This window comes from Aulonocara stuartgranti (genome assembly GCF_965226115.1).
Source record: "Aulonocara stuartgranti genome assembly, chromosome: 12".
In the NCBI taxonomy this organism is placed as follows: Eukaryota; Metazoa; Chordata; class Actinopteri; order Cichliformes; family Cichlidae; genus Aulonocara; species Aulonocara stuartgranti.
Genome location: NC_138948.1, coordinates 26,487,735 through 26,500,290, shown reverse-complemented (window position 1 = coordinate 26,500,290; position 12,556 = coordinate 26,487,735). Strand labels below are relative to the sequence as shown.

The 12,556-nt window shown below is 41.9% G+C and overlaps 1 protein-coding gene and 1 long non-coding RNA gene across 4 annotated transcripts in view; one reads left to right on the top strand and one right to left on the bottom strand.

Moving 5' to 3' along the window:
• The window catches only part of aplnra (apelin receptor a), a 52,285-nt gene that overhangs the window by 36,913 nt on the left and 2,816 nt on the right, over positions 1-12,556 (top strand). Inside the window, exons 1-8 of one of the 3 annotated variants that reach the window (XM_082553866.1) lie at positions 6,701-6,901; positions 10,789-10,815; positions 10,949-11,011; positions 11,252-11,356; positions 11,550-11,592; positions 12,018-12,100; positions 12,189-12,278; positions 12,393-12,496. In XM_082553866.1, the coding sequence (XP_082409992.1) occupies positions 6,791-6,901; positions 10,789-10,815; positions 10,949-11,011; positions 11,252-11,356; positions 11,550-11,592; positions 12,018-12,100; positions 12,189-12,278; positions 12,393-12,496 (626 nt within the window). In that variant the 5' untranslated portion in view covers positions 6,701-6,790. Of the gene's footprint in view, positions 1-6,700; positions 6,902-10,537; positions 10,629-10,788; positions 10,816-10,948; positions 11,012-11,251; positions 11,357-11,549; positions 11,593-12,017; positions 12,101-12,188; positions 12,279-12,392; positions 12,497-12,556 lie in introns of those variants that run through there. The other 2 variants (XM_082553868.1, XM_082553867.1) reach the window with 2 other exon arrangements.
• On the bottom strand, positions 1,964-6,607 carry LOC309718531. The gene is made up of 3 exons (XR_014279992.1): positions 6,522-6,607; positions 3,190-3,577; positions 1,964-3,101 (listed from the first exon to the last, which is right to left on the bottom strand). It is a non-coding gene; the product is annotated as an uncharacterized lncRNA (long non-coding RNA).

Here is a 12,556-nt window from a genome sequence, read left to right as displayed (position 1 = left end):
ACTCACCCTGAATACCAGCTGACCAAAGCACACTGGGAACACCGCAAACACAAAAACAACAGTTGCACATAAATGTTCTCTGTGTTCCTGTGTGGGCTGTGTGACCTGTTTGTGTGTTCAGGGATGTTTGGACGTGGGCGTCGCAGCGCGCCTAAAGTATTCTTAAAGGGAGTTCAAGCATGTTGGTCTGCTGCCCCTGTTATAATGTTGTTTTCCTGGTCAGGAGGCATGAAGTTTAATGCACAAGTATTGTTTGTCCCAAACAATAGCTGCTATATTGTGTCAACCAATCGCACGCTCTGATAGATAAATACATGCTTTTCATTATTCAGCCAGTTTTATCATTTAAATATGGGTTGCTGAATCAATGAATCCCTGAATGATGGGTCTTATCTAGATCAAATGAGACCTCATAGCTTCAGAATGATAGTTAAGAAATCAACACAAACGCAGCTGCGCAGCTCCCAGCTCAGAAATAAAGCTGGAGATATGTTTTTGTGTTATCCACCTGAATGAATGCGTAATCACACCAGCCACACAATCAGTCTGCAGCTCCACACTTACAGCGAAACACACTAAAGCGTCTCACACAGGTGCCAGTTTCTGAGTGCTGTCATCAGTGTGAGCTGCCACACCCAAATGGGACATCTGAACCAAAGCACAACTGCTCCCCTTTCCTTAGATCTCCCTGCTGTTCCATCCCACCCAAGCAGCAACAAATGCACCCCACACTGTGTGTGTGAGTGCGTTCATATGCACATGTAAACAGAGACCTGACACATAGCACGGGCTGTCAACGCTAACCCTACTTTCTCTGTACTGTTCATCCACCTGCTGACTATAATGCACACAATCAGCTCCCCATTCTTCAAATCACACACGAAACAGTCAGCACTAGGGATGACTCTATACAGTAGAGCTATCCGCACAGAGAACACAGCACTGAGGGGGGGGAATTAGGAAGCCGGTGAGAGGGGAAAAAAAAATTGTATTCTGGAGGATCCGCATGACCTCTGAGAGTCCCTCGCCTTTTTGTTTTGTCTGTCAATCCTACAAATCTGGAGCACAATGGAGCTAGTGAAGCCCGAAAAATAGAGAGTGGGAGGGGGTGGTGAGGTGTGGGCTGCGATTGCTCCTGTGTGTGTGTGTGTGTGTGTGTGTGTGTGTGTGTGTGTGTGTGTGTGTCTGTCTGTCTGTCTGTCTGTCTGTCTGTCTGTCTGTCCAAGAGGAGGAGGGTGAGTGTTTGCAACAGTCCTCTCCACATTTCTGGAATCAGCTGTTATTTTTCTACGAGTTTTTACTCCAAGCAGTGAGAGTCTCAAATGAACTTCGAATTTTGAAGCTTTTCACACATTTTGTATTTATGTATATATATTTAAATTTGATTTACTTTTCACTCTGGGCAATTTCTCATGCTTCCACTCCCTACCCAGAGTTTTTAATCCAATTTAATGACAGTTGTGAGGGCGCATGCTTTTATCTGTTGGATTTGATCAAATCAGTCGCACACCTATAATAAAATCTACTAGAATGATACAACTTTGATAAATATTCATGTTTTAAAGGCATTCAAAGAATAAATGAGCATAAAATCCTAACATTTTATCGCTGTTTTTTCTGACATTCACAAATAATTCAAAAGGTGTGCAGAAGGATGACTAACTAGATGTGACAGTCTTATTTCTATATGACTCATTTCATTAAGAGCTCACTTGAAGGAAGTTACAACAAGGAGAACAGCATAATTCAGTTGGACCCAGCAGCAGTTAGTTCATAAAACCGACTGGAAGCAGGCAGAAGCAGTGAAAAATACTCCGTAGTGTTTGTTTCTCCCAGCCTCAGAGCTTTAAATAAAAGATGAGATGTTTACGAGCGTGGAACCGCAGTTGTCCAAACTTTGCAGATGTTTCTTGAATACATTTTGTTGACTCTTGTTTTCAGGCTCGTTTGTTTTGTGCCTTTGCTTAAATAATCTCGAAAACAATCAGAAACATGACGGTAAGTGGAGGAACTTTGTTTTTATCCCCGGTGAGGGTTTGACAGCTTTGTGATGAGAAACTGTCCTCAGGATTAAGGCTTATTTTGTGACATGTCTGAGTCGAGTATGAGACCAGCACCAGTCTAGACAGCAGGCCCCCTGATCCACCAAAACAAGTTAGTCCAACCTGACACTGAAACATGGGAAGCTCCAGCCCCCCCATGCCCCCACGACTCCCACCCATTACCACCTTCTAATACTAGGTTTCAATGCTGGGGCACATACCTTTGTTTATGCCTTTTCTCATTTATTTAACACTTCCACTCCAACAGTGTGACATCCTGTCAAATAAAAACCTGCTTCCTATATCATAGAAACTGTTAGCTCAAAGACAAAATTACAAAGCTACCACTCTAAACATGCTGTCACTTTAATGCTGACCATTAAAGTGATGGTAATGAAAATAATTACTAGGCTTAGCATTTATGTAAACACGGGATAATAGGTGTTAGACTAAAACTTAGTGAAAGTGTTCACATGTCTCGCAGCATTTATCCTCAGATCTTTTGGAAGGTTTTTTTCTTTAAAGAAAACATAGCTCTAATTTTTTCTGCATTCACAGCTGTATTTATCTCCATATCTCTTTCCTTCTTTTTGAAAGCGTGCTGATAGCAACGGCTGGTATTGCACAGACCTCGGAAAAAGAGTCAGATTACCCCGAATCTTATCCAAACGCTCTCACGAATAATGAGGTATAACATGTCTAATCGTACCTCACACAAGGGGCCGCCTGAGAACAGCTCCAATACACACCAGCGACAACTGTAAATTGCTACCACGTCTGCCCAGGGATCGCTATTGAAATCAGCTTCTCTCAGTAATCTGTCTAGTTTAACCTGAAAGTGGCCCCCTCGCTTTAATTGTCCAAATCCTGAGAACAACGGCCCAGAAAAATACAGCATTTACATGAGACTGGTGTTTTCAGTGTAATGTTGTTATCTTTTGGCACATTTCAAGAGGTGGTTAGGAAACCAGGGTTTACAAATGGATCTCCTCCAACGCCACCTTCTTGCCATTGTTATTCATATCGGCTCAGGGACATGTTCACGCCACCCGATTGGATCTGAGCGAGTGAATGAGAGGTTTTTATTCAACTATGAAAATGTGTGATTTATCTTTCTTCCTATCATAGGAAATATTGCCTAACAGACCTGAAAACTGTTTCATCCACCGATGCATATTTCCTAGGGAAGACCAGACCTGCTGCACTGTGCATCATAATGAGCTGTGCCGCTGGTGGATATCGTTAGGGGCGAGATGCTGCTTCCGAGGGCAGCGTGGTTTGGCCAGACCTGAATGTGCTGGGCCCTCGCCCCCTCCGGATATGGTCGCTCAGGACTCATCGTCCCTGAAACACAAAGGTCCTCTTCACATCTTTCTCTATCCCGTCCACTGTGAAAGGCCTGCTTTAAGGGGCACTGCTCCTGTGCCTGCTTCGCAGCTAAATACATCTCCTGTCACTGGCTGGTCCCAGTGCCAGTTCAGCTGCTGGAAGCACTCAGGTGCTCAGGTCTCCAGTAACCACTTGCACACGGCTTGCTAATAAAAAAAAAAAAAACATGAGTTGATTTTTCTACAAATCAGAATCACAGAATTTCCTTTTATAGTTTGACGGGTCCTATGTGAAAAAATCCACTATCAAAATCTATTGAAATGTGTGTACACTCCAAATTTAGAGCACAATCACTACCAATTATGCAAATGAAGGAACACTCTTAGCTAGAGGAACAGGGAGAAGCAGTTCAAAACTATTCAGCAAGTACTGCATAGGTAAATAGCCACAAAATTACAACACAATTTAAGACGTGTAAGGATTATGAAGTGATAGAGCATATTTCTCATGTGCAAAATCATGTTGGCAGCAAGAACAGGAAGTTTGCAGCATGGCCAGATGACCATGACATGACCAGACTTTGCCATCTGCAGCGACCAGTTGGAGGGGATGGGACGGAGTGCAGTCATAAACAACAAGAGTATTAGTTTACTCAGCTTTATTTAAATTCAGCTTCAAGTGACGATGAAGCTATTCTACAAAGGTGCCCCTGGACAAGAGTAGTGACAGAGTTAAGGAGCTGCAGTGGCAGTGTTTCCGGGTAATCCATTGATGTGCACAGGGATTGTATTTTGGTTTTTTTTTGATTTTCCAGACTTACATGGTCCCATCACATGTGGTTTCAGGTGAAGCTAACACAAAGAGTGACATTGTCATTAGTGGGTGTTAGCTGCAAATATAAGCAGATTTTCTTCAATCTCCGATACTTCTTATTACTGCCTACTCATACATCTTCCACTCAGCTTCCACTGGCTTTCCTAAATACGCTTTATATACCACTTATACCAGAACACAACAGACCTTTAGTTAGACCAGATTTGCCAAATGATGTCATTGTTTGCGTTGATGTCTATTGAGGCAAGAGTGAACAGGTGTGGTTTGCTGCGCATGAAAGGAGTTCCTTCCACTCCTTCCAATCCTGGATCTAGTGGAACAGATCTTTTCCTCGTGGAGGTGTAGTCAGAATAATTTGGGTCAATGCTGCTGGCTCAATATGACATCCAAATCATTACAGGGTATGGATGAACCACACAAGAAGTCATCAGACACAATGTTGATAAAAATCTCTGGCCAGACCAACACCGGTGACAAGGTGTCGACAAAGAAGATGAGAACTTGTTGGTTAACTCCAAGCAGTTTTTTTAGTAAATTGTCCTTTCTCTGCACATAATTTTACGTAGAATACTGTACAAAATCGTCATATCTGGATATTACGTTATAGTGCCTTAATGGAGTACCCAGACTTTTCACATTAAACCTTTCCTGACTGTACTTACCTAAAAATCTCCAAGCAATAACCAGTATCACTCAGCCAGACAGCTGCCCGGTGGATTCAAACCTAGGGTCTTACCACTACACCACTCTGACACCTTAAAAATATATTATCATAAGTACTCATTTAGCCATTCAGTAAAAGCATACAGTTTATGTTATTTCACCACTGCTTCCACTTACACCAAAATATAAAACTGCTTAATTTCTTGTCTGCTAAGCTGTGTTCATCTGAGCCCAAATACATGAACTCCTGCCATCTGTTGGTCAAAGTGTAGAATCACCAAAACACAGGCCATGACCGTTATAGTTTTAACTGAAAGTTCTCAAGTACTAATTTAATGATGATTATAGGGTAGGGCTTTTTTAAGCCTTTACTGAAACTGACCTACACATATAGGGTGTACAATTAAAGGCACGCATGAATGTTGCTCCTTGTGTCCTGGTCAAGGGATCCGCTCATAATTCAATAAACATTATGTGTGAAGTGAGTGATTGTTGATCTTCATTATTATATTTAAATTCACTTGTCAAGGCTATTAATTATAGTGGAAAATCCAGTTTTTGGACGTGTACTGACATTAAAACTGAGACTTCAAAGAAAGTTGTTTAATTTATTTTACACAGATGAAAAGTGAACAAGCAAAAGTGAACAAACACATACAGTGTATGAATTTAAAGTGTTCAAACGGTTCATGGCCAGCATTGGAGGAGAAGCCACAAGTAGTAGTAGTATATTATCTTTACCTGCAGATATCAACAGTCCTGTCTGCTGTAAGTAATCTCACCACCAGAGGGCGGAACAGTTCTAAAGCAGACCCTGAAACCAAAGCTGGTGCATGAAAGTAAGCATTATTTCAAACAAGCAGCACTTTATAATATGGCCCGGATCTAAAATAAAAGTACACTGACAATTATTTGAAGAAGAGTATAACGGTCACAAAAATCTCTGGTCAGAGCAACATGATGTCCACAAAGATGCAAATGTAAGGTACTTTTTAAAAACTGAACTACATCATTTTTGTGGTTAACTTGTCCTCTCATTGTATGTAATTTTCTCCTTACCACAGTACTTCACTGTAAATTAGGTGCGGTGATTTACTGAAATGTGGAAAATGAAAATACAGTATATGCAAAAAAGAGTCTGTACAATGTAAACTTTTTACATGTTTGACATGTAGCCCCACCATCTTGAACACAGCGGTCATTCCATCTATTCGAGTTTTTTGTATGTGACTAGAGAACGGCTTCATACGTAGTAAACCTTACAGGTTACTCTTAATATAAAGATCACAAAGCTCCTATGGCTTGAAGGAGCTATATCATATCAAGCCTCATTTCCTGAAATGAAGTCAGGCCTCTTACACATTAAAACATACATAAATATGCTCATTTATTCCAGATATTGTCACAATTACATCTGGTCACCAGATAAGTTGTGCAGCCCTCCCATCTCCAGACAGTTGACAATGACAACAACAGCAGCTGGTTGTAAGCTAGCATAATGGCAGCTAATATTTGGCTCGAATGTCCAAGAAATTATCTCTGATAAAGGTGTCCAAATAAGAAAAATGTTAGCTCCACCTCAGACAGTTAACTAACAGTAGCAAACAGCAGCATTTACCAACAAAAAAGTCCAGGATGTCTTCAGCAACTCACCTCAGTTTCACAACTCGTATCAGACTCCCTTCACAACATTTTACAGCCTCCTCCAGAGTAGAGGTAGATACATACTGACAGCTGAGGTAAACAGCAGCCTGAGAGCGTACACTCACTACACATGAACATGTTTGTCCTACAGCAGCCACTGTAGCTAAGATTATCCACGTGTCCCAAAACGTCGGCTGCATCCTTCAGAGTCCGCATTTGAAGGCCGATTACGTCACAGCCAGGCGACGAAGACTGTCCCAATTCGTCGAATCCTTCAAATGCGGCCGACAAATGCATCCTTCATTTCCCCGAATTTGAAGGATGGGTCGGCTGTGTCCCAACTGGGGGTCTGCACGCTTGAACTACGCGTACTACGCGTACTACGTACGGTGCGTACTATATCTGTGTCCCAAAACAACGGCTGCATCCTCCGGAGGCCGCATTTGAAGGCCGATTACGTCACAGCCAGGCGACGAAGGCTGTCCCAATTCGTCGACTCCTTCAAATGCGGCCGACAAATGTGTCCTTCATTTCCCCGAATTTGAAGGATGGGTCGGGTGTGTCCTTCGTGGCCCACCATATCCCAGAATTCATAGCGCGGCCCAGCCAAATTTCAGCTGCCAACAATGGCGGCCGCTACTGAGTTGTAAAATTAATGTTGTTAATCTTTCTGGGTCACAAAATAAACATTTAACATATTTTCACGGTCGAGAATTTATGCAAGTGTCCTGTTATATTTTAGATAGCAAGGAGCAGACGGCCGAGTTTATTAAACTCCACCGACACAGCGGTGACCCAAATCTGAAGGCTAGACCGTCCCATTTCACAGCCTTGCACTTCCAGCCTTCTCAGCCTTCGAAGGCCGGGTCCTACCGAAGGATGCAGCCGACGTTTTGGAACACAGCTGACATCTACTGACATCTAGTGTGGATACGTACTGTACCTTTAAGTGATAGTATGAATTTTTGGAGGCTCTGTAAAAAGGCAGCTTACTTTCCCCAAGTTTTTGTTTTGTTTGTTGTACTTTTTGAATGAGGCTTTTATTTTAGCCCTCAAAAGTAACGCGTGTTTATAATGTAAAGTGAGGAAAAACTGTTTTTTGACTAAAATACACTGAAGTTATTCAGTTCTTCAAATTTCTGACCAATATTTTTAGGTGATTTAAATCCACAATTTCACAAAAGTTACTTTGAAACTTTATTTTAAATCTGGGGACATTACACCCTTAATGACAGGCCGTATTATGGAGTGCTATCTTTATATATTTTATAGCCCAACTCTGTTCTGTGTTAAAATATTTTGAGGAATGCAGACATCATGGTTTGGATCCTTGCATAGTTTCTCCTCTAAAGAAGTTCAGAAATAGTTCACATTCCCAAAAAGGTTTTTGTTGAAACTGCTACAGCTGTGTAACTGTAGGATAAATGATGACACAGAAGTGTTTGAGCTGATTCTGATCTAAGTAGGATATCTCCTTTGAAGCTTTCAGAAGATGCTTTATTATTTTAACAGTCATGGTTACAGATTTCACTCAGATTTCATTATACAGTGCTGCAGTGGTATAACAGGTTAAAGGTAACAGACAGTAGCAGTAACATTTGTGCTGCATGAATGAATACGATTTTGATGAGTCATTTTCCCGGTTTAGCCTTTGCCTGGATGGACCTTTTACGCTGATGCATTTGGGGCCGAGCTGGGGGGAGAGGTTTGTGGCTCTGGCAGGCTCTGTTTCCTAATAAAGAAAGAACTGGGTCTTTAGGAGGAAATCGAGAGCACTCACACTTAAAGGAGCTCAGTGTCTCTGATTTGGCACGTGGGCCAATCACGACAGGAGGACAGGTTTTAGGGATGATGGTGGTCATGGTCCGAGTCAGGACCCTTCCTCTTCTGGACCCCATAGAAGGAGCTGGTGAAGGTTTCTGCTTCTTGTCTGGACTTTTGCTCTCCTGTTCTTTGGACTGTGCCTGTTGCTGACTGTTGGCCTGCCAGCTTTGCATCTTAGACTCCAAGTCTTTCAGAGCCTGGTCAGTGTAGGCCTGCAGTTCAGTGCGCACCCCTGAAATCTGAACTTGAAACTCATCCTTTAAGGCCTTTGTTCTGGCCTCGAGCTTTTCCTCAAACGTTGTACACATCTCCTCCTCCTCCTTCAGACAGATCTCATTTTTGCGCTCATGTTTCAGCACTTGTTTTCCCTCTTCACCACTCGCCTCCTCACCATCAGCTTCGACGCTCACCTGTGCGAGCTCCATTTCTTTGACTTTTTGCACTAGCTCCAGTATGCTGCTCTTTGGGAGTCGCACACCCACTTGTGATCTGATCTGGTGACGTACCTGTTGGAAAACAGACTGCATCTTTCCTTGCGACTCCTTTTCTGCAGGTGCATTGTCCTCCAAACACTTATCATCTGGATTGAGAGAACAGGCATGCTCCTCTGCTGCAGCAGCATTGTTCTGTGGTTGCTCCTGTTGCTCCTGTTGTTCACTGTTCACCAGTATTTCTGGATTTTTCTCAGAGAAAGAATCACTCATTGTTATTTTCAGGCTTGTCCGCCTCCTTTGAACTGAGCTACTATAATAATTCGAGGAGCGCAACTCGGTTGAACAGCACATACTCTACCCCTCCCATGTCACACTATTAAATCATGCAATAGTAGTAGTTGTGTAATGCAGCTACAATTATTTGATCACGCGTGTTATGTTCCTTGGTCTGCATGTGTGTCGCTGCATCCCTTGACAACATTAAGCCTCTTGGTAACAGCATGAAAAACAACGATCTTCGGGGACAGCTGGAACACTGAGGGCTGGCTTTGAGTTTCTCATTAGTGATTAGTGAGCCGTTACTGGAAAATAGAGCTTCAACAGATGACTAACAAATCTGCTGTTTGACAGACGATTAGACTAGATATGTTCCTCTGTGAAATACACGAGGATGACATGCATTTAATTATAGTGCTTGTGTGCACGTCTGTGTACTATACACACTCTGAATGTAGCTTTTTTGCATTGACAGGTTGCTCTTTGCTTCTTTGGGCCATTTAGTTGATGTTTAGTGCAGAGAAACCTCAGCTGTGCTGTTTGTGCTCGGGGTCACAGGCTCAACAGCTCATCTGGATGCAGTGCAGGATTTAGGGATAACTGACAGGATCTATCATACATGCACCGCATTTGTAGTTCTTTCAGCAGGATCCTTTAGATTTGATGCAGGATACTTGAATGCGATTGGTTCTGCCTTTAAGAGCTGTTTTGTCTGCTCTTCACACTGAGGCCCGTCGATTTGTATCATATGGAGTCTTTAATCTCATTAAAACATCCTCTATTTTTTCATTATCTTTTCTTTTCTTTTGTGATGAACATTGTCATATAATAAACTTGCACAGTCTGACTCATTCCTATGCAGGTCCCATTTGCTCTGAGATCATTTGCACCTTCTGTGAAAACATTACATGCACCACGACTGAGTTCGGGTCAATTAGATTTTTAATGATAATGAAATAGTTTTAAGATCAGTAGAAAACTGCACGTGAAGGAGGATGATTGATGGGATGGGGGGTTGAGGGTATTTTCAAGCACATGAGGGTTCACTCAGCATAAACCCTTTGAGCCAATGAGAGTTCGGGATGCGTGAGCCTCCTCTTGCCGCTAAACACTAACATATGTTCCTAGGTCCTTCTTGTCCTAAAAAAATGCAGTTGTAATTCAAAACCTGTGTGGACAATTCGTTTTTGTGTTTCCTTTTTTGAAGAATAATGTTTGGATGCAAAAACGCATTCCCATACAGAGCAACTCACAACACAAGCAAAATTACATTTTCTGCACATCTCTGGATGGGTCTAGCCGTCGTCTCTCATACTGAGCAGCATCAGTCAGTGAATAAGGTGATAATGAGTTTTGTTTTTGTTTCTTTTAATGACATCTTTAAAGTTTTGAAGGGATTTTTCCCCCAAGTAATCATTGCATAACAGCAAAAGTGCACAAAGCATCAGCACGCTCTCCTCCTCCAATCTCTCCACCCCATTGGTGGGAGTGGGTTTAAACACTTCCTGCCCGGCTTTTAAATTCAGACGTTCGCCACAGATTTCATTCGGACTGTCAGGTCTCATCACCTCCAGCAAAGATGGTGAGTTGCTCTTCGCTGATGAATCCTCTCAAATGGCTTCTTTCTCCTATCTCAGGTCGCTCTGAGAATTTGTGTTTGCATGGAGATAATATTGGTTATGCCAAAAAAGCAGTTCTTTTTCTGTAAGTAGTAAGTTTTGGTGTGTTACTTTTAATTGCAGACAACATACACAGACAAAGGCGAGAAGGTAAATAACTGATTCGTGTGTGTTGCACTGCAGAGATGATTTAATCATTGACTGCAAGCTGGTTTTGGTATTATTAGATTTTTTTTAAAACTTGCATATGTGACTGATTTTTGTTATTTCTTTTTGTCTTCAGCATGAGCAGGGCAGATTCCTCTGCTTTGATCACTTAACATTCTGGGTTGGAAATGCAAAGCAGGTAAGTTAGTTCCAGCTTTCTACTTTTCTTTTAGCTGTTTTATTGGTCATCCAAAGAGGTGGAGGGAACGCAGCACACAGAACACTCATTTTCCCACCTCCCAGAACCCCTGCTGCACAAACACCATCAAAATTCGTCACCAGGAGATGGCGCTAAAGCCAGTCTGCTGCAAACATGCCCAGTTTCAGCAGACTGTGAATCGGTTCCCTCTTTGCTCACGTTTTTGTTTGTCTCCAACAGGCTGCATCGTATTACTGCAACAAGCTTGGATTTGAGCCTGTGGCTTACCAAGGTTTGGAGACGGGCAGTCGTGAAGTGGTGTCACATGTAGTCAAACAAGGCAAGGTAAAGAGCACTCAGTGCCCGCAGCCCACAAGAGGGGAAATCAGTTTAAAGCACCTAAAAATGTTTTCTTACAATGTGTAGATTTGTTGAGTGATGTTAATTGTAACAAAATACACCTAGACTCAAGTGAAAGCTAAAGATGCACAGAGGCAGGAGTTTAATCATGTCGATGTGTTCACTCTGTATTTCACAGATCATTTACGTGTTCTCATCCGCCCTCAATCCTGGAAACAAAGGTACAGCACTGATAAGGAGCTGGGTTCCTGTAGTGGTCACAATTACTTTTGACTTTAACAGGTTCATTTGTAACATGTCTACACTTCTGTTACATTTTTAGATATATATACTACTATACTATTTTGTGCATTCTTTCTTTTGCCAGACTTTTTGCAGTTCCATGTCTATAAAATATATTTAGACTAGTCTGTGGTAAGAATATCGGCGCCATGACTGACCCCTATGATCAATTTGAATAAGCAAGGAAAGAAGAAATTGTTGAAAACATATTATCTTGATATGCTTTGGTGAAAGTCCCACTCGAAACAATCCCTTTTAGTACACATTCATTATAAATCACAAAAATGTAAAAGAGTTTTAAGAAACCTGTGAATCATATGTTCATTTAAGCTGAAGAAAATGTCTGTTCTTGTCATGTTTTCAGAGATGGGGGATCATTTGGTTAAGCATGGGGACGGAGTGAAGGACATTGCATTTACAGTGGAGGACTGTGACTTTCTCGTGCAGGTAATGGTTCAGCTTTTATTTTACAGATGCATCATGTTAGTAACTGAAAAAGCTATTGCTTCCATAATTAACATTATTTCCCAAACAGAAAGCCCGGGGGCGAGGGGCAGTCATTATAAAGGAACCCTACACTCTGGAGGACAAATATGGTAAAGTCAGGCTGGCTGTGCTGCAAACTGTAAGTGTTGTATATTTATAGTGAATATTTTAGATACCATGAGTCAGGGATTTATGAAAAAAGTTGGAAACATCAGAAAATCCAGGATTTTGGATTTGCTTTTGTTTCCTTCAGTATGGTGACACCACTCACACATTTGTGGAGAGGACAGGATACAGTGGATTGTTTCTGCCTGGGTTCCATCCTCCTCTGTTCAAGGACCCCGTACTCGACAAACTGTGAGTAAACAGAAATTATTCCGGATGTGATGTTTTTGTAAACTGATAATGTGTATTTCT